General features: G+C 36.8%; 1 protein-coding gene across 5 annotated transcripts; it reads left to right on the forward strand.

The window, feature by feature from the left end:
- The first annotated feature begins 66 nt into the window (after window positions 1–66).
- Window positions 67–27,504, forward strand: LOC106062073 (uncharacterized). 5 transcript variants are annotated; one of them, XM_056030725.1, is made up of 6 exons: window positions 67–873; window positions 1,570–1,824; window positions 13,494–13,600; window positions 14,996–15,812; window positions 24,311–24,662; window positions 26,189–27,504. In XM_056030725.1, the coding sequence occupies exons 4-6, from the start codon at window positions 15,007–15,009 to the stop codon at window positions 27,029–27,031; spliced, it is 2,001 nt and encodes a 666-aa protein (XP_055886700.1). In that variant the 5' UTR covers window positions 67–873; window positions 1,570–1,824; window positions 13,494–13,600; window positions 14,996–15,006; the 3' UTR covers window positions 27,032–27,504. The 5 variants fall into 5 exon arrangements, with proteins under 5 accessions (XP_055886700.1, XP_055886702.1, XP_055886701.1 ...); XM_056030727.1 differs by having other exon boundaries at window positions 1,707–1,824; XM_056030726.1 differs by lacking the exon at window positions 13,494–13,600.
- Window positions 27,505–27,592: the final 88 nt, after the last annotated feature.

The following is a 27,592-nucleotide window of genomic DNA, read 5'->3' on the forward strand; positions in this document are numbered from 1 at the left end:
CCGTTCAAAATGAATCTCCTAGTCTTCAAAACAACACACAGACGTCTGACGTAACCTTAGCCAGTATAAAATATAGCCACTCTAAATCTATTTCAGAATTTAAAAAAAAAATTACATTGGAAAAAAAAAACTTAAGCGACATACAAGTTTTCAAGCAGACGACATCAGAGTGCGTCTGCTCGATATTCAGCGGCAAGGTCACGCGCGTTATCAGCAAGACACGCAAATTGCGCGTCTCAGTTCTTTGCATACTTCAAGCGCTTCGCTATTCTGATATGCAAGCCATAAGTATAATTAGCAAACATGGGCTTACAGTAAATCAGTTCAGATTAGAAACAAGCAATAAGTAGAATTGTACGGTAATGATTTCGTGAAAAAAAAAATATTGTAATTTTTTTTTTCTCTTGGAAAGATTTTTTATTTGAGATGTTCTGTGATACAAGATGTCTCAAGAAAGTTATTGAACAGTCTATTTGTGACAAGGATCGCTTATAGTGTGAGCGTTCACAAGTCAATTAGTTTTGGGTTTAAACTTTGTACAACATTTTTATGTTAATTACATTCCATTGTGGAGTTTCCGCTGTGTGCGTGTTTTTTTGTGGGTGTAAAAGTTTGTGTTTTCAATCTGAAATATTTTGTTGTATAGTACAGATGTCTTGTGTTGGAGAGTTAAGGTGCCTGGTTAACAAGCCGAGTGGTTCCTAATTCGAAGATTTGGATTTTTTACTTGGAAAGTAAACGCGGTTCGTCTTTGTGCTGGCCACATAACACTCTCCTTCATTATGGTACAAATAGACAGATGATCTTTGGTACATCATCCGCCTCATGGCCAGCTAGGTCTGAATGGGAGATCATTTGAGTTCATTTCAAATCGTAAGATATTATACATATTTTTCAGATATTTGTAAATACATAAAACAACACTGATCTCTCAACACGTATCTATTAACACTTATAGATTAAAAATGATCTTTAAACATTTATCTATAAGCACTTATCTATCAACACTTATCTATCAACACTTATCTATCAACACTTATCTATTAACACTTATAGATTAAAACTTATCTATTAACACTTATCTATTGACACTTATCTATAAACACTTATCTATCAACACTTATCTATTAACACTTATAGATTAAAACTTATCTATTAACACTTATCTATTGACACTTATCTATAAACACTTATCTATCAACACTTATCTATTAACACTTATAGATTAAAACTTATCTATTAACACTTATCTATAAGCACTTATCTATTAACACTTATCTATCAACACTTATCTATCAACACGTATCTATTAACACTTATCTATCAACACTTATCTATCAACACTTATCTATCAACACTTATCTATTAACACTTATAGATTAAAACTTATCTATTAACACTTATCTATCAACACTTATCTATCAACACTTATCTATTGACACCTATCTATCAACACTTATCTATCAACACCTATCTATTGACACCTATCTATTGACACCTATCTATCAACTCTTATATATTGTTATCAACTTGTCCCCCCCCCCCAAACTGACCTTTTGTTTTCCCAAGTGAAAAACTTTTTGAGCTGTGTTTTGTGCTTGGAGGGAAACTGACCTGAGGGCTGTGTTGATGTGTTAACAGAGGAGTTATGAGTTTGGATTTCTGGATTGAGGATTTTTGTTTTTTTCTATTGTGTTAGTAAATAGGGACATGTAAATTCGATTTGGAGATTGTGACATTATTTCTTTTTATCGGGGATATTAATTGATCATAGTTGGATTGTGCTTCTGCAATCGGACAGATTCCAGCGATCCTGAGAGCACGGTGAGTTATTTACTTTCGTTCAATCCCACGTTGTAAAACTATCGATAATTGTATCGAAATCAGTTTTTTCCACTATGTCTTGTTCAATAGACGAAATTGACAAATAAGTGAGTCGTACATTCATCATTGTTGGTCGTTAGTATAACTTCGTTAAAGTAAGTTTGGAAAAACTTCGCATGTAGCCACACTTACCACAATAGTAAAAAAAAAAAAATATGAGAATCAAGATAGCAATACTCGGGGACGGACTTTATTTTTTTTTTATAAAACTCTAAAGCTCAATAGATTCTTGTTTTGGAAGTTCAGAGACTTCTGGAGAAACTGCGACAATTCGCCTACCTGAAAATATGAGAATCAAGATAGCAATACTCGGGGACGGACTTTTTTTTATATTAAACTCTAAAGCTCAATAGATTCTTGTTTTGGAAGTTCGGAGACTTCTGGAGAAATTGCGACAATTAGCCTACCTGAAGCCCCCAGACAAAATTCGTTTTTGTCTATGTCGCTAAGAGAACTATCGAGATGGATTTCCACCTGAGTGTTCAATAAGGGGACTAAAATTCATATTTATCATGACGTTGTTCTTATGGGGTAATTATTTCATGAACACTACGGTCCAAGTGGAGTATTCCCATCGGTAGCTCTTTCTTGTGTGTTGATATAAATTTTATCTTCAGCTTTTTTCGCCTGGCAATTTTTTCTTGTGGCCAATACATCTTTGAGGTTCTGCATGACGTGAGCACGTTATTCTGACTCAACGTGGCGCTCGTGTGGAAACAACCATTAGAGGAAGTGGTTAGGCTAAATGAATATCAAAACAAAACTCCCGTGGGAGTGTCCAAGGGTACGCTAGAGTGGACCCATTGCACGGAGCGGAGTTGAGAGCTTCCACGATCCTGTCGATAATCCATTCGCCGTACCTCAAGGGACCGTTACATTAATGGCGAGTCCTACACTGTTAGCTTGGTACAACATAGGAAAATGGCGGAGGTTCCTGGTATACTCGGCCTTCGGCCATACATTCTTTCTCATGCGCACGGAGTGCCAGATAAATCGGAAATAGCAATGCTTTACATAGGCATTGACTCGGATCTCTTCCAGACAGAACGGTTGTTCAAACAGGTTGTTTTTTTTCCCTAATCAATCAGGGTTTTTTTTTCAACCTAGAGCTCGCTCTTAGACAATCAAACGGTTCTGCATGACAATGTACCATAAAATTTCGATCCAGATTTTAAACACTATTTATTACCTTAGAAAACAATCGAGAAATATTTGACTTTCTAAACTTTCTGTATGATTTAGTTTTGGTTTTCATGATCAGTTATATTTCAATAAATTCGTTTTCATTTTGTTGGGACATCTATGTATTCGGTGTCTCAGGAATGGATCGCACTTGGATAGTAATTTCACTCCAGGATATTTCTTTGATTTTGTACTGACAATTCTTCTTCAACTCGTTCGTGATGCCCACCTGAGTGCCAGATTCTGCTTGAAGAGAAAACCCATGATGTCCAAGTTTCTCTACAGATAATCTCTCCACATTTTCCCCTCTTGCTTATATAAATCTTGAGCCTTGCTGTCATTATTGTTGCCTAGTCACAGTCACAGACAAACTTCAAGTTCCCTCCAGGATGTATCGCTGAGAGGCTAAAACCGCTTGGCTACAGCTTGGCCATCTTACAAGGGGGGCTTGAGTTCCAATCCCAGCTATAGCAGGGTTGTGTTTGCTGAGCGGTTAGAAAACCTTCTCCCAGATACCCCCCCCCCCACTGGTCCACAAAAGAGATTGGATCATTACTAATTGGTAATTAAAAAACAACAACAACACCATTATAAACGTGTCCATAACCAGTGCATTGAACAATGAAGTAACATCATGTAAGGTTAAATTAAGTGTGTAAAAGTGCGTTGCCTTCAGAGATTGAAACAAATCTGGTAAAATGTGATTCAAGCTGGTCTACAGCTTACGTTTAATTTCATTTAATAATAAAAGAATAAAAGAATGGTGGACAAAACAAATTACCAAAACAAATACATGTGTTTGTTTTTGTTTATGTAATTACAATGTGTAGTTTTACTGAGAAAGTTTGTCATCAGTTTGATGCATCCCCCCCCCCACTTGATGCCCACCAGCACATTGCTAGCTACACCACTGCACTTATCTATTTACACATATCTATTGACACTTATCTATTAACTCTTATCTATTTATACTTATCTATTAACACGTAATAATCATGTATATATTAACATTTACTTATTAACACTTATTTATTAACATTTATCTATTAACACATATCTATCGCTTTTTGGGCAAAGAAATTAAGAAAAATGTGTAGAAAGGTAGGAAATCAAAAGTTGTCAGGCTTCCGGTGTCTGACACGGTGGGGTTCCGCCAGGGTTCAAAAATATGTTGAATAAATAAGAAATGGTGTCATGTAGAATTACATTAAAAAATGGCATTCCTTTTACAAATAATGCAGTAAGGATTCATTACTACATGATATAAGATAAGAAAGGCTTAAGTTTACATTGTCACTATCAAGATATTTTAATCTAAGGCTTCTGGGAAGTCCAAATGGTCAAGGGTCATGGACCAATAGGCCCCTTCGCCCCATGACTGCTATGTCACTGGTTTCTACGCCATTGATTAAGGACAGGGCTTGAGTTTATGATTTCGACCTTTCTTTCACTAGGTATCTGGCCTCAAGAGGAGTACAATGCGTTTGGTTTTACAGTTATCATTACCTCAAACATTCCCAGAGTTGTGCTCATGTATTACATAATCACATTGTGGTTTCTATATTTACCTATATATATCTATATTTATAAAAATTATTTATAATTTATATGGTGTACTAACTTTGAATAAACAATATAAAAATGATGAGTAAAAAGAAGAAAAGACAATATTCAATATATTTTAATATTCAATTTTGTCAAAAGGAAAAAAATCCAGTTAGTCATTATCACACACTACGCTCGACACAATCACATATACTAGACATATTTAGATATACACTAGACATACACATACACAAATAAGTTAAATTCATAAAGCACCGAGAGCACTAATGGACGATTCATGATCACTAGACTAGAAATGGCTGGGATGGCTGCCTGGTCATGCAGTTTACGCGCTAGACTGCCATTCGACTTATCGATGATCCCGGGTTCAAACCCTGCCCGCTACCCTCCCCCTGTCGTCCTGCGGAAGTGTGTACTAGGAAGTATAAACTTTCTTCAACTGTGAAGGAACATCCGAAACGTAAAATAAAGAAACAAATAACGTTTCGACATTTCACTAAATGGAAAAAGCAATAATCTTCTAACTAACATATGTGGATCTAAACATCCGTGCTCACAGGGCCGGTCCTACAGATTGCGGGGCCCTATGCAAAACAGATTGCCCGGGGCCCAGTCTGGGTAGGAATATAGATAATAAGTGAGAATTAAGATTTTGTCTTTGAAAATAAATTTGTCTTTGCATTTTATTCATACTTAATTAAGTACAAAATCAAAGTAAAATTTAATTTACGAGCCATCTACAGTAGATAGTAGTTTTCCAACAAAAATGCCGATAAACATTCACATCTTCCTTTTAAATTTACTATCAACTAGCAAAATATCGCTTTTGATATTTTTATAAGAGGTTGAGGTAATTTTAGATCTATATGTATGTGCTAGTGACTATTAAATTACATTTAATTTAACTTAATTTAAGTATTTGACCAGAAAATGATCTCAAGGTCAAGACAGACCCAATAACTGCTGAGGAGGTTACCATGGCCATTGCAGTGCTAAAGAATAACAAAGCACCAGGACTAGACATGATATCAGCAGAAATGCTAAAATATGGGGGACAGTGCATTGTTAACAGAATGACTGATCTCTTAAATCTCTGTTGGCGAACTACAAAAGTCCCAGAGGACTGGCAAAAGGGAGTGATTGTAAAGCTTCCAAAAAAGGGCAACTTGGCAGACTGTAACAACTGGAGGGGCATTACTCTCCTCTCTGTCCCAGGCAAAGTTTTCAGCACTGTTTTGTTGAGACGGCTTCAACAGTCTGTAGATGAAAGGCTCAGAGAAGAACAAGCAGGTTTCCGAAGAGGCAGATCATGTACAGAGCAGATTTTCGTTTTACGAAATATCATAGAACAAAGTCTTGAGTACCAACAACGGCTAACGATCAGTTTCGTGGACTTCAAAAAAGCGTTTATATATAGTGTCCACCGAGAATCACTATGGAAAATAGTTAGAGAATACGGTATACCAGAAAAATTCGTCCAGATCCTACGACACCTTTACAGTCAGTCTAGTTGCTGCATTAAAACAGAAGAGGGAACAACAGAGTTTTTGCAATCGAGACAGGTGTGAGACAGGGGTGCATCTTATCTCCCTTCCTTTTCCTCCTAGCCATCGACTACATAATGAGGAGAGCAATGAACCAGACTGCCTTTGGTATTCCATGGCATGAACAACTCCGATTGACGGACTTGGACTTTGCTGATGATGTTGCACTACTCGGGGCTACAAATAAATGCATTCAAGAAATGACGGAGAGCCTAGACAGAGAGGCACCCAAAATTGGCCTCCGCATAAACTTGGATAAGACTAAAATTATGCGAGTGGGATATAAGGCAAAGGGTGTCCCCGTCAGACTTGGCGAGTCAAAGCTTGAAGAGCTGGACAAGTTCACGTACCTTGGCAGCATCATAACAAATGATGGAGATGCTTACCATGATGTAGCGTGCCGAATAGGAAAGGCAGGGAGCATTTTCCAAAGGCTGCAGCCTATTTGGACTAGCCAAGCCATTGGACTCGAGACAAAAATACACCTTCTCAACACAATCGTCATTCCAACTGCTACATATGCATGTGAGACGTGGAAGTCATCTGTCAAAATTGAGAAAAGACTAAATGTGGCTCAACAGAGATGGCTGAGACGGATTTTGGGAGTCAGTTACACAGACCGGATCTCAAACAAGGAAATCCTTTGCCGAACTGGGAGTCGAACACTTAGTGAGGTTGTGACTGAGCGTCGCATGAGGTTTGCGGGACATGTTCTACGTCAAAATGAATTACGCACACCAAGAGTTGCGATAACATGGAAGCCAAAACGAGGAAAGCGCAAACAGGGACGTCCTCGTATTACCTGGCGACACACCTTCATGGAGGACCTCAGAACAGTGGACACCAGATGGGAAGAGGCTTCAGACATTGCCAGTGACAGATCATTATGGAGACAGATTGCCGCCCAATGCGCCGAACGGCGCGGGAGGACCTAAGTCTAAGTCTAAGTAAGTATTTGAACTTCTTGTTTTGGTTAAAATTTCCCCTTATATTTGCATTTTAATAAATGAAAACTGACAATTCCGTTTTTTTTTTAATCGCGAGTAGGACGCCCTGTAGTAAATCTGGAGCTGTTTTTACTTCCGTACGTTTGTGGAGGCCGGAAGGTAAGGCCCTTATCAGACGCCCTGTAGTAAATCTGGAGCTGTTTTTACTTCCGTACGTTTGTGGAGGCCGGAGGGTAAGGCCCTTATCAGACGCACTGTAGTAAATCTGGAGCTGTTTTTACTTCCGTACGTTTGTGGAGGCCGGAAGGTAAGGCCCTTATCAGACGCCCTGTAGTAAATCTGGAGCTGTTTTTACTTCCGTACGTTTGTGGAGGCCGGAGGGTAAGGCCCTTATCAGACGCACTGTAGTAAATCTGGAGCTGTATTTACTTCCGGCCACGCTACAAGCGTACACTTCTTAATCACCACATTTTGCTGCATGTCCAAATGTGAAAACAAGAAAAAGATTTTAAAAATATTTTTTTTAAGAAAACAAAATGCAACTTTAAGCCAAGTTTTATAGCGTTTGTCTTTCTCTTAAAAATTAATTAATTAAGCCAAATTAAAATAAAACATTTTTTTTACCGCCCTACAACCTTCTCCACGAGAAAGAATCCTGGTTAAGCGAATGTATAAATCTAGGACACTTTGTAATATTTCAATTTAGATATATATTTAAAAACACAACAATGCTAGGCCTTTAGATCTAGACCATAGAAATAAATAAATATAGACTGGCCGATTGAAGAGTTTTTTGAAACGAAAATTTGTGACTTGCAATTTTGTGTACTTTATTATACAGCATTTATGAGCAGTATAAAAGTTAAGTATTCATATTTATTTCAGCCATAACCTATATAAGTATTACATTATTTTCACTGGTGTTTTTTTTTTAATCTCTAAGAATGAAGATCATGCAAATTTTCATAATTCGGAAATCCGAATACAATAGATATACATATTTTCGAGTTACATGAAGTTACTTCCTTCGGCCAGTCTATAGTTATTTATGTCTATGATCTAGACTTAGAAGACGAGGCGCAAATTGTTCCTGAACATTAATTTCTTGAATCAATAATGCCTTACATTCGGAAAGCGGAAGTCCTTTCAAAACCAGTGTAGGATCTAGATCTAAGCCTATGTCTAGATCTCTAACCAAATTTTAATTTTATTTAATTAATTATTTGAAAAATGATATCGGTCTAACTAGAGTTTTTCTCCGTGTGGCTAACTAGCAAGTAACCTTTTTCTCAGCGATATACATCAACTGTTACATTTCTAGAAAAATCATTAAAGACATTTTTTTTATATACCAGCGTCCAGCCCTCCATGAAGTTCTGACTTGAATAAAGGTATTGTGAGAAAAAATTAGAAAAAAATATTTTTTAAGCTTCTGACCAAGCGAAATTCTTTTATATATATATTTTTATGTATATTGTGTAGGCCCCCTTCTAGCAGAGTCCACTGGCGAGTAGCCCCGCATTCCCTCCCTTAAATCCGGCCTTAATTCTATTGCATCTATCTGACGGGAGGTGACAGAGAGGTAATCTGTTTCAATGAGTATGTTATATTAAAAGGAAGGGGGGTAGGGCCCAAGAATGTGGTCTATAACATTAAAAGAGGTATGGTTTGGTTGCCTGCGTGTGTCGTCTGTTCTAAAGTAGAAGATCTGCGTGATAAAATAGCTACTCAATTGTTCTGTGACGCTCTATGTAGCACGATCCCAGGTCATAGAATCTAGGTCTAGATGTAGGTGGTTTTGTAGAGAGAGAACACGCACACAAAGCTAGAGCCACATGGAAGTTATGCCCATGCGCCTTTGTCCTATTTATTGCCTGTTGTCCTATTTATTGCCTGTTGTCCTATTCATGTGACGTGAAAACTGAAGAGATATTGGTGTAAAAAAATTACAACATTCAAGCCGCAAAAGTTTATGTTTTTGAAATATAATCATAGACCCAGAGAAAAGGAGGGGGGAGGCGTGCTGGCTGAGTGAAAAGCGCTTGGCTTCCGAACCGGGGGTCTGAGATTTTTTATTTCGGGATCTTAGGGTACCTAGCTCTAATGGGGTACCTGACATTAGTTGGGGAAAAGTAAAGGCGGTTGGTCGTTGTGCTGGCCACATAATACCCATAACCATAGGCCAAAGAACAGACGACCTTTACATCATCTGACCTATAGACCACACAAGTTCTGCCAGGGGAACTTTACTTATATATATAATTATATATCTTATCTTATATAATACAGACGTTACTTCAAAAAGAAGATGATTACATCCTAAGCGTCATGCATTTAGTCATGCATATTAACCAATGATCTAAATTCAGCCAAGTCATTGGTTTTCCTGGCTAGCTCAGGCAACCCATTCCATGCTCTAATAGCACTAGGGAAGAAAGAGCATTTGTATAAATTTGTCCTAGCATATGGATTGAGAACTATACTTTTATCTCTGTGTCTTTCTGAGTATTTTTTTTTTTTTTTTTTTTTTTTTTTTTTTTGTATTTGAAGATTATGTTTCAGTGTCCTATGTATAATTGCTACTTTACTTTTTTTGAGTCTTCTGTCCTGAAGGCTTTCTAAATTTAGTGATTTTACTAAAGGTGTTACTCTAGTCAAATGTGAATATTCGTTTGTTATGAATCTCACTGCTCTGTTTTGTGTCTGTTCCAGTTTCTTAATGTTATCTTGAATTGAGGGGTCCCAAACAGAGGATGCATGATCTATTGTTATGCTAAACAAGGTTAAATAACATTTTAGTTTTATGTTCTTATTTGATAAACTTATGTCTAATGTCTGGAAATATCCATAATTATAATAATAAAAAACTAACAATATACCCCATTGTTATATCAACCGAGGGGATAACGAAAACTGACCTCATAGAAACATTCAAGGCCCTTCACATTCCTGGGAACATCCTCGTTGCCTATCAGAGGGCGGTACTGCTGCAGATCTGCCCCATCACCAGAGAATTTCTCAGTGGAAATGTTAACATGACTACATTGGAACTTTGTTTCTCTTTAACTTCTGCTTCTTCTTCGTTCTCATTTTTCATGTGGCAGTAATCAGTAATCCTTTATCTGAGATGAGCCGCGCAGTGGTTTCATGTGATTAGGCAGGTCTTCGTATAATTTTTCTTCCATGTTCGGGCCTCTTGATATAGTTAGTATGGAGCTTTTTCTCTTTAACAAAACTCGACCCTGGCAGTGCCAAAAAAATAAAAGCTCGTTTTTTTCTAACATAATATAATAATAATTAGAGGAAGAAGATTTTTCTTCGAATCTAAATAAACATGTACTTGCTAGCTAGCTTTAGGTGGACTTGATTTGATTTGACTTTGACTTTGTTATTAAAAGTGTGAAACACAAAACTCGTATACGGCATCGTTATACTTTCTGAGAAGACGTTTTGAAAGCACGAACTGGCCCCAAAAATGTCAAGGTTCTTTTCTTCTTGGTCTAGTCTGTGTAGTTCTAATTTCAAAATGTTCCTTAGTCATGAGCATAACAGTAACGACAAATATAAGGATATAATGAAGGTTCAAAATGTCGATTCAAGGATATTGAAACTTTAAGTAAAATATAGGCAGAGTTTTGGCAATTGAAATATACAATATAAATTAATATCCAATAGAGCAACTAATAGTTGTACAAAATGATTAAGGTATATCCCTCCACTCTAGAAACTAAGGTCCAACTGTCAAATAATTATCGAAATCGAAAGCTCATTTTTATTCATTTAATAATGTCAAAATTGTATATCTTATAAAATGGAGTAAAACCATAAACCGTAAGCCTTTTGTTTTGTATTGGTATATCCGGTAGACATGATACGTCTGGTATCACCCTGATCTAGTATTTCGCTTCACTGTGCAATCAACTTGAAAATCGGCACGTAAACTAGGTGCAGACTGCTGTGAATAATCTTTGCAATGAAAGTCTCCAATTTCAGGAGATTCTTTTTTTCTTCTAATAAAGAAATTCCATTCCATTCCTGACTGCAAAGACAAACACTGAATCAATGGATATCTCTATCTTAATTTCTATCCAGTTTACAGAAAAGAAAAGAAAAGGAAAGAAAGTAATTGAATGAAAAAAAAATATAAAAAAACTTCACAAACATTTAGTTATATAAAACAATAGATCCAGTCAACTGTTATTTGTACTTAACCAAACACCAATCTCTCCCTTCCTCTCTCTCTCTTTTTTTTTCTCTATCGCTTTCTCTCTATGTCTTTTTTCTCTCTTTCTTTCTCTCTCTCTCTTTCTCTCCATGTTTTTTCTCTATCTCTTTCTTTTTTTTTTCTCATCCCTTTCTCCATTTCTCTCTCTAACGCAACTCTTGTATGACTTTTCTTCGCCTCGTCTGCACTTCTGCTAGCCCTACTCCCCCCCCCCTCCCGACACACACACACACGCACACAAACACACACACTTACTTACTTACTTACTTTTGTATTGGCGCCTTCAATCATCTCTAAGTTTAAACTGATTACCTCACCCACAGCACGTTTAAATTCATGCATATGTTTATTTATGTCCCGGCTTCTTGTTAGTCTTCATCAAGTGAAGTTTAATCTAAGTACATGGAACTTACATGACATATATAGGCTAGGCCCTTATATCAATCTTACGCCATCTTTAGAAATGTGCACAACACAGACGAGACCTGAGTAAAGTCAATAGTAAGGCTTATGATTTCAGGGAGGTAACTTGACCTTCCAAAGTTTGCCAAGTGTTTTGCCTTTCGATAAAAAGTGTTAGTGAGACTGCCCTCGATAACTCTGACTAAAATATGACATCACGGCGTACATTGAATAATTGTGTACACACCGTGACAACTTGATAGTCTGGTGTTGAATGTTAGCATTGATGTGACTTAATGGAACATACCTAGCTGAGAGGAGGCGGAAATGGCTGACAGTATGATAGCGCTGAAAAGTCGTATAACTCATTGTATTATACTGCATATCCGCATCACAAACGAGGAGATTAGAGACAGGATTAGTTCAGCGATCAGACCCCACGATGACCTGCTGACTACTGTAAAAAAAACGCAAACTAAAACTTTATGGCCATATTCACGAGGTCCTCAGGAATCGCATAGACATTCCTTCAGGGAACAGTACCTGGACAAAGAAGAAGAGGCAAACAGAGAAAGCGATAGGAAGACAACATAAAGACTAAACTGTTCTTTCATTGAAATACATTCTATTAAAGCTTAAGGACAGACAGGAATGGACAAAAACGGTTAACAGATCTTGTGTGGTGCCCCAGCGGTCTAACAGACTAAGGGATATGTGAAGGTTAATGATATTATAGTATGTCCATTATACTATCAATAACAGAAAAAGTGTACTTTGGAGTGGAGATAGCAATGTTTTATTTTCTTATCAGCTGCGTCGTATTAGAAAAAAAAAAGGGGGTGGGGGATACGAATGGGAGGTGTGGATGGGAGGCTTAAACAACTTGGATGTTTATCAAGGGGGGGGGGAGCTCAAAACCAGACTCAAGCAGAATTGTATTTCCTGAGAGCCTAAAGGCTGTATGGAATCCTTCTCCCAGATATCCCCCTCCCACCGCTGGTCCACATAAGAGATCGGACCTATGCACTATCAACGTGCTAAAAGAATACAAATTACGCTATATAAAAGCTATTCCAAACAAGAAATTCCAAACAAGCAAAATATAAAAATACTTTTTAAAAACAACAACTCTTATCTAAGTGTAAGAACTCTGCACTTACATCTATGTCTCTCAATAATGTAGAAATTATTGCCTTTAATCTATACCTGACAAAATACCATTAATTAATTGACTATTTAGTTAATGTTTTAATTGATTCATGTTTTGCTATGTTCAATACATAATTGTTTAAAACTTCAACTTGTTCCGAGAACGGCTGTTGGAGAAATAACTTCAGTTATCCAAAGGGACAAAACTTTACATATTTAGCCGTATCTGTGAATTCTGATTTCTTTCCCTTGTTGGTATCAAACAAAATAATTGATAACCAGTAAGTAAATGACTAATTGTTGTTTTTGTTTATTTATCGATTCATGTACTGTCTACGCCTATAAATAATTGTGTAAAGTTTCAACTTGATCATAGAATGGGTGTGGGAGAAAAAAAACGTGTTCAAATTTCTTACCAGACAGACATACAGACAGACAGAATGCAGAAAGACAGATTGAGTTCACATAAGCTCTGTAAAAAAAAAAAGGCTATTCCCACAATCACTTTATTTATACTTTTCAAATATTTAGTTATCTTGCGATAGCTTTATTTATAGTTATAAATGCTGTATGTGTATCTTACTCCATATAAAGGGCCTAGACTATATAAAGGAACCAGTGTTTGATCACACAACAGTTATTGAGATGAAATTCTATCCAACCATTGTATGAATGAGCCATACACAATTCTTGTCGTTACAGTAAGTTCTAACTGTGTATAGTATGTATACAATGTTTGTTTTTTTTCTATTTTAATTTCAATTACTTCTATTGGTGCACACTTTCTTCCTGGGTGGAATGTGAACGGAAAAGGATCAAAATACACATTGTTCAACAGCTCATGTTAAAGAATTAATCATTTAAATTCAAGCAGGGACGGATTTAAGGGGGATGGGAGCAGGGCCGGTCGTAGGCCACTGTAACCTATGCGGCAGCAGTGGGCCCCGCACTTTCATAGGCCCCGCGAGAATTCTAGGTTAAAATTATTAATTAAACCATTTTAACTTATTATTAAAGGATTCCTGGAATTCCGAAATTGTAAACTATACGAAAAAGTCACGAAAATCTCCTAAAATTATTAAAATCTTCTGAAAAATGATCCAAATTTCCTTAAATACAGACAAAATTGTCATCTCGGGGTGTCATTCAATATGGACAACGCCAATCCTACTCGAGATTAAAAAAAACGGCATTGTCAGCTTTCAATAATAAGGCGAATTTTAACCAAAACAAGAAGTTCAAATGCTTAACTTACTTTAATAGTCATTGGATACAAATATAGCCTAGATCTAAATCTCAATCTCGACCTCTAAAAAAACAACAGCGATATCTTGCTAGTCGATAGTAAATCTGAAATGCAGATCTGAATGTTTATCGGCTTTTTGTTGGAAAACTACTAACTACTGTAGATGGCTCGTAAAGTTAATTTGATAGTGATTTTGTTCTTAGTAAAATATGCATAAAATGCAATGACCTATCTTAATTTTTACTTATTAACCTTATCCAAGCCAGAATGGGCGTTTCGCATAGGGCACCGCAATCTGTAGAACCGGCCCTGGGTGGGAGGCGGGGCTACAGCCCCAACTCACACCAAAAGAAAAAGGCATCATTTTTAGCGCTAAAACTTTAAATCTTACGTCGGGTGACAACAATCTCTTGAGTTAGAAATGTCCGCTTGTAGCTGTAGTCCGAGACAGTGAGATTAAATTTACTTCTATTTCTTTCTTCTAAAATATAGTCTGCTTTTAGATATAAGTATTTTTAATGCATAAGTGGATCTTCATTAAAGTTTTCGCAAGAATGTCGGGGCCTACACAAACTTCTTCCTCGGGGACGCCACATACTTAAATCTGGCCTCGATTTCAAGCAAACATTTCGTTAATGGTTGTATGGCTGTTTAACTACGTTAATAAGGAGTCTTGTTAATAAGGCGAATATCATGGGTTCGATCTTCAAACTTATTTTTATTTTTCTCTATTTATACTTCAGTAACAAATAAAATATAAATGCTATATTGTTTAAAGATTAAGTAAGTAAGATTAAGTCAAAATTGATTAAAAGTGTTTGTTTATATTGCTTGTTTTTCTTCCCATCAGGCAATAACAAAATGGCATCCCACTTGAATATTGCAGCGTACATGAGAAGAGTGAACAAGTCTTTAAGCGTACTAAAGAGACTCAGCGTGCTACAGAACAGAACTGCCTTTCTCCTGACCGTATTCTCTTGTGTCTGGTGCCTGGTCTTTATAACGTTTGGCTACACAGTGACCTATTCCGCTTCAGGCCAAGGACCTGCACGTTACGAAAGTGAAAGAATTGTGCTGACACCGCAAACCTGCGTGCACCCGCAGCTGCTAATCGACGACCCTGTCATGGTTAAATTTTTACAACATCATCCACCCGCCGTCTGCAACGTAACTAGGAACTGTGTGTACGTGCTTAATGGAACGGTCCGGATTTTACGGCAAGTAGCCGCGAAGAATCGGGGCATTTCCTGCGATTACTACCCCGTACTACGCCTTGGAGACGGGAACATCACGTGGGGTCCTCCCACGCGGAACATAACTTCCGGTTTTAAGATAACATCGGATTTTTTCCGTGTCACCTGCAAGGCGAGGAGGGGTCGCCTGATGTACAACCGAGTTCATGCCGGCGTGGCCTTGACCCAGGATAGGTCAGAAAGACCGGAAGTCCCACTAGATGAAGGTTTTGGCGGCCTGGGAGTGGCCATCTTAGGATTCGATTCAATGTCAAGGATGTCCTGGCTGAGACGGCTTCCCAAGACGAGGGCGTACTTTCACGATGTACTCGGCGCCATTGAGCTGGAGCACCACAACATCGTTGGGGACGGCACCACGGCGGTCATGCTGCCCATGTTGACCGGAAAGTTCGAGTGGGAACTACCAGAATGTAGGTCAGTTTTTTTTTTTTTGTTGCTTTAAGTAAAATAATTAATGCTCACTTACCTAATATTAAACTATGAAAATGCCGCTTATGTTGCATCATTCACAACCAATCGCTAGCCTCTACACACCGTCACCATAGTAACACACAGACACGCTCCATAGCAGAGGGTCCTGGGCTTCCGAACCAAGTCAACTAAACTAATCTAAGTTTAAAAAATAATAATTTTAATTTATTTACAGACTTTACACAAAGTAGCACTTTCTTGGTTTACTAAAGTTACATTGCGATAATCCAAATAGAAATTAACACTCAACCTAATCTAGTCTTAACTGCTAAGTACTGTAAACCAACCAGAAACTACGAGAAACTCTAAAGTACCGTAAATCAACCAGAAACTACTAGAAACTCTAAAGTACAGTAAATCAACCAGAAACTACTAGAAACTCTAAAGTACCGTAAATCAACCAGAAACTACTAGAAACTCTAAAGTACCGTAAATCAACCAGAAACTACTAGAAACTAAGTACAGTAAATCAACCAGAAACTACTAGAAACTCTAAAGTACAGTAAATCAACCAGAAACTACTAGAAACTAAGTACCGTAAATCAACCAGAAACTACTAGAAACTAAGTACAGTAAATCAACCAGAAACTACTAGAAACTAAGTACCGTAAATCAACCAGAAACTACTAGAAACTCTAAAGTACAGTAAATCAACCAGAAACTACTAGAAACTCTAAAGTACAGTAAATCAACCAGAAACTACTAGAAACTCTAAAGTACAGTAAATCAACCAGAAACTACTAAAACATCTAAAGTACAGTAAACCAACCAGAAACAAGAAAATATATATAAAAAAATACTTCTTTAAAAAAACAAAGCTTATATTAAGTTTAATTGTATCAATTAGTTTGGATCAGTCATGTAATTATATGAATTATTGACCCAGACATAATACATCTGTGCGCTTAGAAATATTTTTACCAATTGTTTGGGTTTTTTTTTTTTTAGCTTTTAGCTTTCTAATGCGATGGTGATCCTGTCCCTTGTCTGGACCAGTTGGGAAAGGAAGAGAGGGGGGGGGTGGAGTATCTTGGTGAATGTGTACGTGATCGTTTTCTAAATGCATAAAAAAATGTTCACTCAAGGCTCGAGTTCTCAATGGGATATACCACCACATCTGTCAAGTACCATTTCTTTCCGTTGTTTAAGATACTAAACAAAATAATTATTTACCAATATTTAATTCATGGGTTAGTTTTTAAATTAATTCTTGTGTTGTCAGGTAAAAGAACTAATTATGCAAAAGTTTAGCTTAATCCAAGATTGCTTGTGGGAGAAATAACTTGTACAAATTTTCTTGCCAGACAGAATGAGTTGATATGAGCTTTGTAACAAGAATTACCAAAAGATATTTTAAAATGATTATTACTATTTATCTTCAAGCGTAAAACTTTAACTAAAATATTAACATGAAAAAAGGATTAAGATATAAGTGCCATGAACATTTATATATCTAGATTCTCGGAAGTACATCACTTTTGACTATCTGACATGATATTGGTTAGTTGTATTCTAATTGAAAGTAATTGTGACGTCAAGTCTGTTTCAACACTTCTAGATACTTAAAAAAAAAATCGGTGTCCGAAACAAGTTTTATTTGTTATGCCACAAGGCACAAGTGCTACAAAGTCAAAATTACAATAGGAAGTCATGTGACAGGATAGTTGTGAGACAGAGTCCTTTCGAAATGATGTACAGACGTTCCTTCATTACTAGAAGATAGTTAATAAATCACATTTTAAAATCACTTGTGCTCACTACTACTAAGAAGGGATCTCAAGTTATTTTCGTTGAAAATGTGTTCATCTTCATTAAAGTTGAATTAATTCAAACGTAAAAGTCAAAAGAAAACAAAATTTGAGAAACAATATTGATAAAAATAAAACTCATTAAATCTAGGAATTCGTTTTTCAATCAAAAGTTGCAGTTTGATTCTTCTGTTAAAATTGTTCTCTTTTTTTTCTATGTAATGTTAATTTAAACTTTATTTCACTTGGTAATAACATTTGACCGATATTCAACCATTAAAGTTCTGAATTAATTTTCTCTTCAAGAAGACAAATCACTCAAGGTCAAAACAACCAGCAATATCGCAATGAAGGACGGAACATTGTCCTACTGAGACACATTTTGGCCCGACTCCGTCCGGAAAGGATTTCCCCACTGTAGAGAGAGAGCGAGAAGACAGAGTCACATAGTTTGTACGAGTGTCCCCGACTTTTGAGGGTCATGGGAGGGGGAACGTGCCTGGACGGTCACTCGATCTGAAAGCGGGCTACAAGGCACTACGCCGGACAGCCCAGTTTCTTGCCAGAGCCCTACGGAAGGATTAGTCAGTCCTGCACTGATCCCAATCGGAGCTCATCTCAGGATGTCAATTGGCAAGTTCAGCACTAGCTTAGAGCAAAAATTAAATGAGTTTGTTCACACAAGATTACACAAAAAAAAATATTTAAAAAAAATAATAATAATAAAACTTTATGGAGAAATCCTATTAAAATAATTTCAATTCTAATTTGTTAAATCGTCTTGATAAAATGTAGACAAAAAAAATGGAAAAGGTTTTTTTTTAATAAAGCTTTTCTCTATTATTTTATTCTGGAAAGACTAGAATGTCTCAGCTCGAGAGTTATTGCCCGGTTCCAGCCCTTGGGAAATCTCAGATTGCTTTTTAGGTGGTAAAAGTCCGACTTTCACTAACCCTAACCCAAACCTTAACCGATAACCAGAATCAATAGGGTGAAATCAAGAACTATTATGGCTTACGGAGACAGGAAACAAAGATTCCTTTCTCCTGACTAGTCTTCTTGTAAAAAACACAACATTCTGCATTATTCAGATAGGGATTTCTTAACTAAATTCACGTATTTCAGCTGGTCAGGAAAACGGTGCCAAATATGCAAGATTGTTTGAAAACCTTTTATGTAACCTTCCGTGGATTTTGAAATCATGTTTTTAGACCAGGGGCAGTGCTATGCAAGTTAGAATAGAATAAAATGTATTCAATAAATATTATAATGAATTCTTCAATGAATATTGCTTATTATAAAGGGGTTTAGTGGACGAGCATTAAAAGCGCAGGTCTTTTATTTCCCCCCCCACGTGGTTCAAGTGTGCAGGTTTGAAAGTTTGAGGGACAGGGTTGGGGTGACAAATTCAAATTTAAATAAAAAGTCTAGCGCTATGGAAAAAGCTGCACAAATTTTCCATTGCTTGACTCTTTCAAAGTAGGAAAGACCCAGTGGCCCCATGCAAGTTAAGGCTAGAGGTCAGATACAAGTGTCCTTCATTTAAACATCGGCATTGCTCTGTGGAAGAAATACCAGAAAATGTTTTAAAATAAAAATTTTGTTTCAATTTTTTTTTAAACACCTAGATCAAAAGGGAAGTCAATCTGTTTTGTTTTGGTGATTATATTGCAAGAGGAAGAGTGGTTTGGACGCGGGAGAAACTTTACTAGTTTTATTTTGTTTAGCAAGGGATTTAATTTCTGTTTAGTTTAGCAAAGTGTCATTCTCTGCTTAGTTGTTCATTCTCCAGCGAATCTCTACTTTCGATTGTATTTTCTTCCACCTTATACATGCAAAGTCCTAACCCACCTTGGGCAGACCCTACTACCACTCCAGCCCTACCAGCACGCTGTACAGCAGCCATGAACAACTGAAGAGAACAGCACACTATTTTTCCTTGGCACAGTCTGCAAAAAGAGCTCACAGCCATGCAGTAAAAAAAGCTGGCTAGAAGAAGAAGAATACATACAAAGATGTTGAAGTAAACATTATCTCCTTTCTTGACAGTATCCTCTAGCCCCCAACTTATGGAGCATGCGCCAAAAGTGGCGCATTGCACAATAACAACTGGCGCATTTACCATTTCCCCCCCCCCCCCCAAGAAAAAGCATGCCTATTTGCAAAAAAAAATGAGAATAATCTATTTTTAGAAAAAAGGTTTCCCAGGAATTTAATGTACTTACTATTAAGACGCCAAATTGATCGAAATGTTTATAAAACTAAAAAGGAAACACGTTAGTTTAATGTCATTGTTAGCTTTGAATTGTTCAAATATGTAGTGACTTCGGTATGCTCTGTTATTGTACTCACGCGTTGGACATTTTTTGTATGTTGCCTTTTTGAGCTTTTCGTTATAAGAAAAAAAAAGGTTGCGATAATTTCAATATTTTTAAAGACCTTATTGGCCTTAAGTCACTCCAGGGAAAATGGTCCGACAGATTTAAGGAAGCATGGTCATGTCTAGGAAGTTATTAATTAAATAAGGTTAACCAAAGTAAACTTAGCGATCAATGACTGGAAGAGTTACTGGAACTAATCTTACTTTATTCTACTCGTTACCAATGGGAGCAAGCATATTCATTTGTATGTTTATATTTTTTAAATTTAAAACTGCTTACAGTGTTCATAAATTATAATTAGTTTATAGGACACATACAAATTATAAATTAAAATCATAATTGCAATCTAAAAATGTTGACAAAGACATATAACTTATAAGTTAAAATATATATAGATATAGATATATGGACTAAGAAATATATATATATATATATATATATATATATATATATATATATATATATATATTAAAGCTTTTATATAGTGCTAATTTCAAGCTTATAGCATGTTCAGAGCGCTATGATCTAATCTCAATTGTGGACCAGAAAAGAAGGGGGTATCTGGAAGAAGGTTTTCCGTGCTGCCTTTAGGCGCCCGTGTCGGGTTTCGAACCTCGATCCTCCTACATATGTAACCAAGCCAAACCAAGTTCAAGCGTACTTAGCCTCTGACCATGCTTCCCACTAGGATAAATTTATACCAAGTGCTCCTTCATTATTAGTGCCATTAGAGCATGGGACGGGTTGCCCGAATCAGCCAGGAAAACCATATTACGTCTCTAACTAACATGCTAGACCAGATTAACACATCGTTGGGCGTCATTATGTTCTCTTTTGAAAGAAGGTCTGTAATTTATAAGATAGGCTAAGATAAGCCCGTCTATCAGGAACAATATGCGCTATCTTGTTGCTTTTACATGCTACGTGTCAAGGCTATTCAATATTATGGACTAACTCCAATTGAGTGAGGGGTTCAGTGGCCCCATTCTCTCTTTGCCCATGTTACATTATAGACTTTACTTTTATGAAAGAATATAAGACGGGATTTTTTTTTCATAGATCACTACGCCATATCTTCAAACCGCTTACGTCACATCGGCTCTCAGTGATTCCTGTTGGAGAGTATTTCAAATAACGTGGGTAGCTCTCCAAAATATGTCAATCGTCCAACAATGACGTGAGATTCAGTACCTGGTACTGTCGGGTAATGACACTAGCAGACTGACCTTAATATGGGAATGTCTCTCAAGTGTCTGCGAACACTTTTATTGCAAAAGACTGTGTCATTATGACCTGTACGTGACTTAGAGAATGTCTTGTAAGCATTCAGTTTGTATGACTGTATCAGACTTTTTCAGACATGGCTGGCACAACGTATGTGATAACACATGTGTGTATGAGTGTGTAATTGTATGTTTACAAAGCTTATATCAACTTTGTCTGTTTGGTACACACTGTGTACACATTACTTCTCTCGCACACCAATTCTCGGATCAAGTTGAAACTTTTCACAATTATTCATTGGCGTAGACAACACAAGAAAACAAAAAAAAATTGTCAATTAATTACTGATTATTAATTAGTTAGTTTGATGCGAACAATGGAAGTTATTTCTTCAGTATTAAAAGATATGGCTAAATGTGTATGGTTTTGTCCACTTTGATAATTGAACACCCATTCTCGGATCAAGTTGAAACTTCAAACAATTATTTATTGTACCTAAAAAAAAAACATGAATCAATCAAAAAATTTAAAAAAATTAACCAATTATTCATAATTTATTTATTTTTTGTATTTCATAATTGAAATATCGTCTACATTCTACATTATTGAGAGATTTATTTTTTAGTGTACGTTCCCTTATAATAGCTTTGGGTTGTTCCTTTTTTGTTTGTTGTCAAAGGATGTTTAAATATATTTTGCTTGTTCAAACTTTCTATTCATTTTCGTTTATGGCACAAAGTTTGTTTGTTTTTCTAGTAAGGGACAGTGATGGTTCAACTTGGCGTAATGGAAACTATGGCCATTGTGGTTACTGCTGGTCTTATGTTTATTGTATCCATGCTTTTTGTTTCTTTGTTTATCTTGGTAACGACTTGTTTTTGTGGATACTGATTCGGAGTCACCGGCTTGTGGGTTATAATAGTGGCCTCGTAGCCGCCAGGAATAGTTTATGAACACATTTTGATTGGTCTTGAGACTTTACAAACGTCCCTACTTTGGAGATCGGTGTTATGTTGTACCCTGTACCCACATATCATAAAACATATGAATACCATCATACTTTAGGGTGAACTAAAAAGAGGTCATAAATAATTTAAAAAAAAAAAACAGAACCAGGGAGGGGGGGGGAGCAAGAAAGCAGCAGGTTTGAGACAACTTTCTTTTCATACTGACGTCTGCAGAGACATATCATTTTTATAACTCTGACAAAAGAGTTCTTGTCAATGGCGTGGCATGATTATCACCCTTGATTTTAAACGTATTACGCATTTAGCGAGACTATTTTTTAATATACTTAAGAATTCCCACCACGATATCTTCGTTGCATATAAAAAAAAGATTTGTTTTTAAAAAGAGGGAGGGGAGAAAGGGGAGGAGAGAAAAAAAAAACTACCATTACCAAAGAACTTTTCTAAATGTATAGATGTATCGTGCAGGGGGAGATCACCAGACCTAAAAAGCAATGGAGCTATTATTTTCAAATCGATCTTTAGCTCCCTTTGACAGACATTCACGCTGCATATCAATGTGCAGTGGGAAACGGGTAATAGAAAGGCGGGTGACAGGTTTAAAGGACTATTTTTTTCTAAACCTGGCCACAGAAGAGCTCATGCCTATTTTTGATTGAAAACCAAACTAATTATCATTATGGCCTTTTTTTTTTTTACGTATTATGCTCGCTGGTTTGGGGTCGGTCAATTGATCGAGCCAACTCATGCCATGCAGTTTCACTTGCTTGAATTTGGTCTACGTGTATGTGTGTGTGTGTTTATATATAGAAACGTGCCTGTGTGTGTGTGTGTGTGTGTGTTAGGGGTGAATGATCCCAACTGGTCCAAATGACGGACATGTAATTTTTGTTTCCATATTATTTTTGCTTAAAAGCGAAATAGCTTGTAATAAGTTGCAGAAGTACAGAAACAAACCCAAGACAAAAAAAAAGAGAACTGCGCGTGCTGAAGAAGGGGCGGGAATAAAGGTGCTCTTTTTTTTGTTTCTTTCTTCTAAGGGACAAAAATCTTTTTGAGTATTGATCAAATAAAACAAAAAATTTAAATGATTAATTTCCCTTTTTTTTTATTCTTTTTTTTTTATTCTTTTTTTTTATTATTATTAATTTTCCTTTTGTAAAAGTTTTTATTTTCTAAGTAAGATCTTTCATACCGTTTTTGCGAAATGCATATGTAACATAATAAAATTCTCTCAAAAATATGTTACAGTAACCACAACCACAAAACTATTTGTTAATGCTACTAAATTAGTCTCTCATAACTTACAAAAGACGAATTTCATTCGTTTAGCCATCGTTCAGTAGTCGTCTTTTGCGTGAACAAAACAAAACAGGTTCTTTCTTTACAAGACGTCTTACTGAACACGAAAAGGGAATCCTGCGATACATGACGTTACAAATGAATACATGACGTTACAAATGAATACATGACGTTACAAATACATGACATTACAAATACATGACATTACAAATACATGACATTACAAATACATGACATTACAAATACATGACAGTACAAATACATGACACACGTGCACTCTATGTTGCTTCATAAATATTTCAACGTCCCATCCCTACTCAGTGTGACTTTATTGGAACTGCGATTTTTAATTAGGAGAGGCACATTATAGATGACATGGAAATACGTAATGAAGCTCAGAACACAGCTTTAATCAATGGCTCAAAGTAGAGGTGGATGTTCGTTGTGCTGGCCACATGACACCCTAGTGAACCGTCGGCCATAGCAATAGATGACTTTTTCGTCATCTGCCTCATGGGTTGTGCTACATGGTGTGAAAAAGGAACCTCTTTTATTTTGAACTAATTGTATACATGAAATCAAGCTTCTAAAAAAAGATCAATCATTAAAAAAAATCAAGCTTGTAAAAAAAAAAATCAAGGTAGTAAAAAAAAATCAAGCTTGTAAAAAAGATCAAGCTTGTTAAAAAATCAAGCTTGTTAAAATATCCATCTGGATTGTTCTAATTTCAATTGTACAATGTCCTGTTGTAGTCAAAACCTTTTTTTTTTCTTCATGCATATATTCTAATAGAACATTTCTTTTTGTTTTAAATCTAGGAGAAATTTCCCAAATGCCACAACTATGGATGACTTTCCATTCCTATGGCATGATTTTAAAAAAGCTGGGTACCTGACATCATGGTCGAACGCCGCCCCATTCACAGCGCCCTTCAACTACAGGATGCACGGTTTTGAGCACCAGCCTACTGACTTCTACACTCGCCCTTTCTACTTGGCCGCTCACAATCTGACGCAAAAGGATGAGCCATTCTGTCTGGGCTCCCAGTCTCAGAGCCAGGTGTGGCTCAACTACTTCCGGGACATATTTGTCATGTACAAGGAGAAGAGGAAGTTTCTGCTTCACTTCCTGGTGGAGATGTCACACGACGACAACAACCTGATTACCATGGTAAGTGATATGGTCGATTACCATAGTAAACGGACCGTTTTATTACCATGGCAAGTGGTTTGATTATTACCATGACACGTGGCATGTTTGATTATTATGGTAAGCGGTATGTTTGATTTTCATTGTAAGTAGTGTGATTGATTACCATGGTAAGCGGTATGTTTGATTACTATGTTAAGAAGTATGTTTGATTATCATGGTAAGCAGTGTGTTTGATTATCATGGTAAGCAGTGTGTTTGATTACTATGATAAGAGGTGTGTTTGATGAGTAATCATCTTTTTTTTTTCGAAGTAACTACTGCAGATAAGAAAAGTGTTATGTTTGATTATCATAACAACTTGTTTATTTGATGACCACAATAAGAAGCTCATTATTATATGAACTTGATAGGTGGTTTAATAAGCATATTATATGATTGCCGTGGTATATGGTTTAACCAATTACCATGGTAAACAGATTATCATGGTAGGTGGTAAGCATATTTTTTCCGTAGTCATAGTAAGTGGTATATTTTATTACAATTGTTAGTGGTACTCTGAGTACCATGACAGTTGGTTCTTTTGATTTCCTAGATAAATGGTTTATTTGATCACCTTGGTAAAGTTTATTATGGCTAAGGTAGATGATTGAATGGCATGGTAAACCTTAGTTTGATTACCGTGTTACTGTAAGGTACATCATTGGATTAATACTGAAAACAGTCTCAACAATTTTCTAATGAAAGCTAAACAAATATAAAACAGCAAGTTGACCGAGAGCTCAGAGATATTAAACAAATGTGGGACGGTTAGCGGGATATTCATGCAGGTTATTTTTTTTTTTACTTTTTGTTTTCAACAGCAAAGACTGGAGGTCGTTGTGACAGCCTCATAACACCCTCGTATATCGTATTCCCTGTCGATATACATTTTTTTAAAGGAAATAAGAAATGTTAAATACCACGAAAAGTGATTCTTATAAACTACCTAATTAAACGGCCGATTCTAGAATGGCGGACATATTGCACTGGTCATTATAACAATAGATCTTGTAAGCTAAACATGAAATACATTCTGCCCTGAAGCGCTTAGCCTTGGGCGTAGTCATCCCTTGAGCCGGCCGCTGATAATTCATAATGAATGAAGCCCATATCAGTTTACTGTGTAGGAAAAAGGTCACGTCCGGTCTTTATTGTTTGCGTTCGGGGCTCGAGTCGGGTAAGTCTATTTTTAGCATGTTTCTCTCCTAACAAGTGTGAGTTTCTAATCCTGTCTTTACCAAAAGTAAAGATAGCTTCCGGTATGAGATATGAATGCAAGTTAAGTCAGAATGTCACTGAAGTTACAACGCTAAAGGTTTAACTTCTTCTCTAATGATGTTCATTTTCTTTACATTGGCAGTACTTAAGAAGTAAAGGAAATAGTAAATTTAGTTAGTTTAAAAGTAACACTTTTTGGTGCTACTGTAGTCGAAATACTCAGATCTTGTGGAATAAACCCAGCAACCCATTATCTAAACTGTTCTTGTTCATATTATTTGTTTCAGATGGATGACGACATCAAACGGCTTGTCCATTTTCTCTACACAGGTGGATATCTCAACAATACAGTTCTCATCCTGATGGGAGACCACGGGGCCAGATATAGTGAGGTCAGGTCAACCTGGTCCGGGAAAATGGAAGAACGTCTGCCGTACATGTCCTTCCTGTTTCCCAAGTGGTTCGAAAGGAAATTCCCGGAAGCGATGAAAAATTTCCGCGCCAACAGGAAGAGGCTCACAACGCCTTTTGATATGCACGAAACGTTCCGAGATTTTCTTCAGTTCGGAGGCACAGGGTCAGGAGATCTAGACCAGCGAGGCATCAGCCTGTTCAAAGAGATTCCTTCTAATCGGACCTGCAGCCACGCGGGAATCGCTCCACATTGGTGCTCCTGCCTTTCTTGGGAGGCCGTCTCTCCTGCGGACCCGGGCGCCACCAAGGCGATGCAGACGACGATCCAGACGATCAACCGTTTCACTTCCGGTTACCGACCCCGCTGCGCCCTGCTCTCCATCACCAACGTGACGTCACTGACCAAGCTCCAGACCAACAGGGATGTCCTCAAGTTCACCCAAGCGGACTCAGACGGCGGCATCTCCCGCCTGGACTTCAACTCGTCTAACGAAAGCGGTTACGTGCTGTACCAGTTGACGTTTGGGACCAGCCCCGGTGGAGGAGAGTTTGAGGTGACGGTTACCAACGACGTCTTGCGCCAACATTTCTCGCTGAATGAGACTGACATAAGCAGGATCAATAAATTCGGCAATAATTCCGCGTGCATTCTCAAGGAAGCCAAACAGATCAGGCAGTACTGTTATTGTAAGAACAATATACATCACGATATATAGCAATACTAAATCTGGAACTATATCAGTAGGCATTATATATGTTACCGGCAAAGTCCAAAGCCCATGCATTCTATGAAATGTCGGGTTTTTGTACTTTTCTGGTAGTGTATTCAGTCCAAGTCTATGCAATAATAATGTCTTTTTAGACAATGTGATAGAGACATACAGTTCAGTATTACGACAATCATACAATAACTTATTGACCATATAGTTGTAATATAATCATCGTTATCATGCACACGTTTGAAGTTTCTGGGTTTTGTAAGTCATTTTTAATTATTTTCATTGCCAAGTCTTGGGGTATTCTTTTACATTTTTTATTTTATGGGATTATGTCCCTTTTTTTTTGTTCTTACGTCTCTTTATTTTGGCATTCATGCCTGTTTTGGGTTATTCCTGCCTAATTTGTGTCCTTATTTGCGTTTTTTCGTTGAAATTTTTTGAACAAGTAAATTTTTATTTACAAAAAATGATGTTTGGTTGCAGTTGAAATGTATTTATCTGGATGAATGTTTGTAGAAAGTCTGTATATGAAATAATGCTCATACAATTCTTCTAGTT

The sequence above is a fragment of the Biomphalaria glabrata genome, chromosome 5 (assembly GCF_947242115.1).
Source record: "Biomphalaria glabrata chromosome 5, xgBioGlab47.1, whole genome shotgun sequence".
Classification (NCBI taxonomy): domain Eukaryota; kingdom Metazoa; phylum Mollusca; class Gastropoda; family Planorbidae; genus Biomphalaria; species Biomphalaria glabrata.

Bases quoted from the DNA above. Each gene is read 5' to 3' on its own strand.
- LOC106062073 (XM_056030725.1), top strand. From the start codon at position 15,007: ATGGCATCCCACTTGAATATTGCAGCGTACATGAGAAGAGTGAACAAG. The intron at 15,813-24,310 runs GTCAGTTTTTTT...TTTTAAATCTAG, and splicing joins TGGGAACTACCAGAATGTAG to GAGAAATTTCCCAAATGCCA. The intron at 24,663-26,188 runs GTAAGTGATATG...TATTTGTTTCAG, and splicing joins ACAACAACCTGATTACCATG to ATGGATGACGACATCAAACG.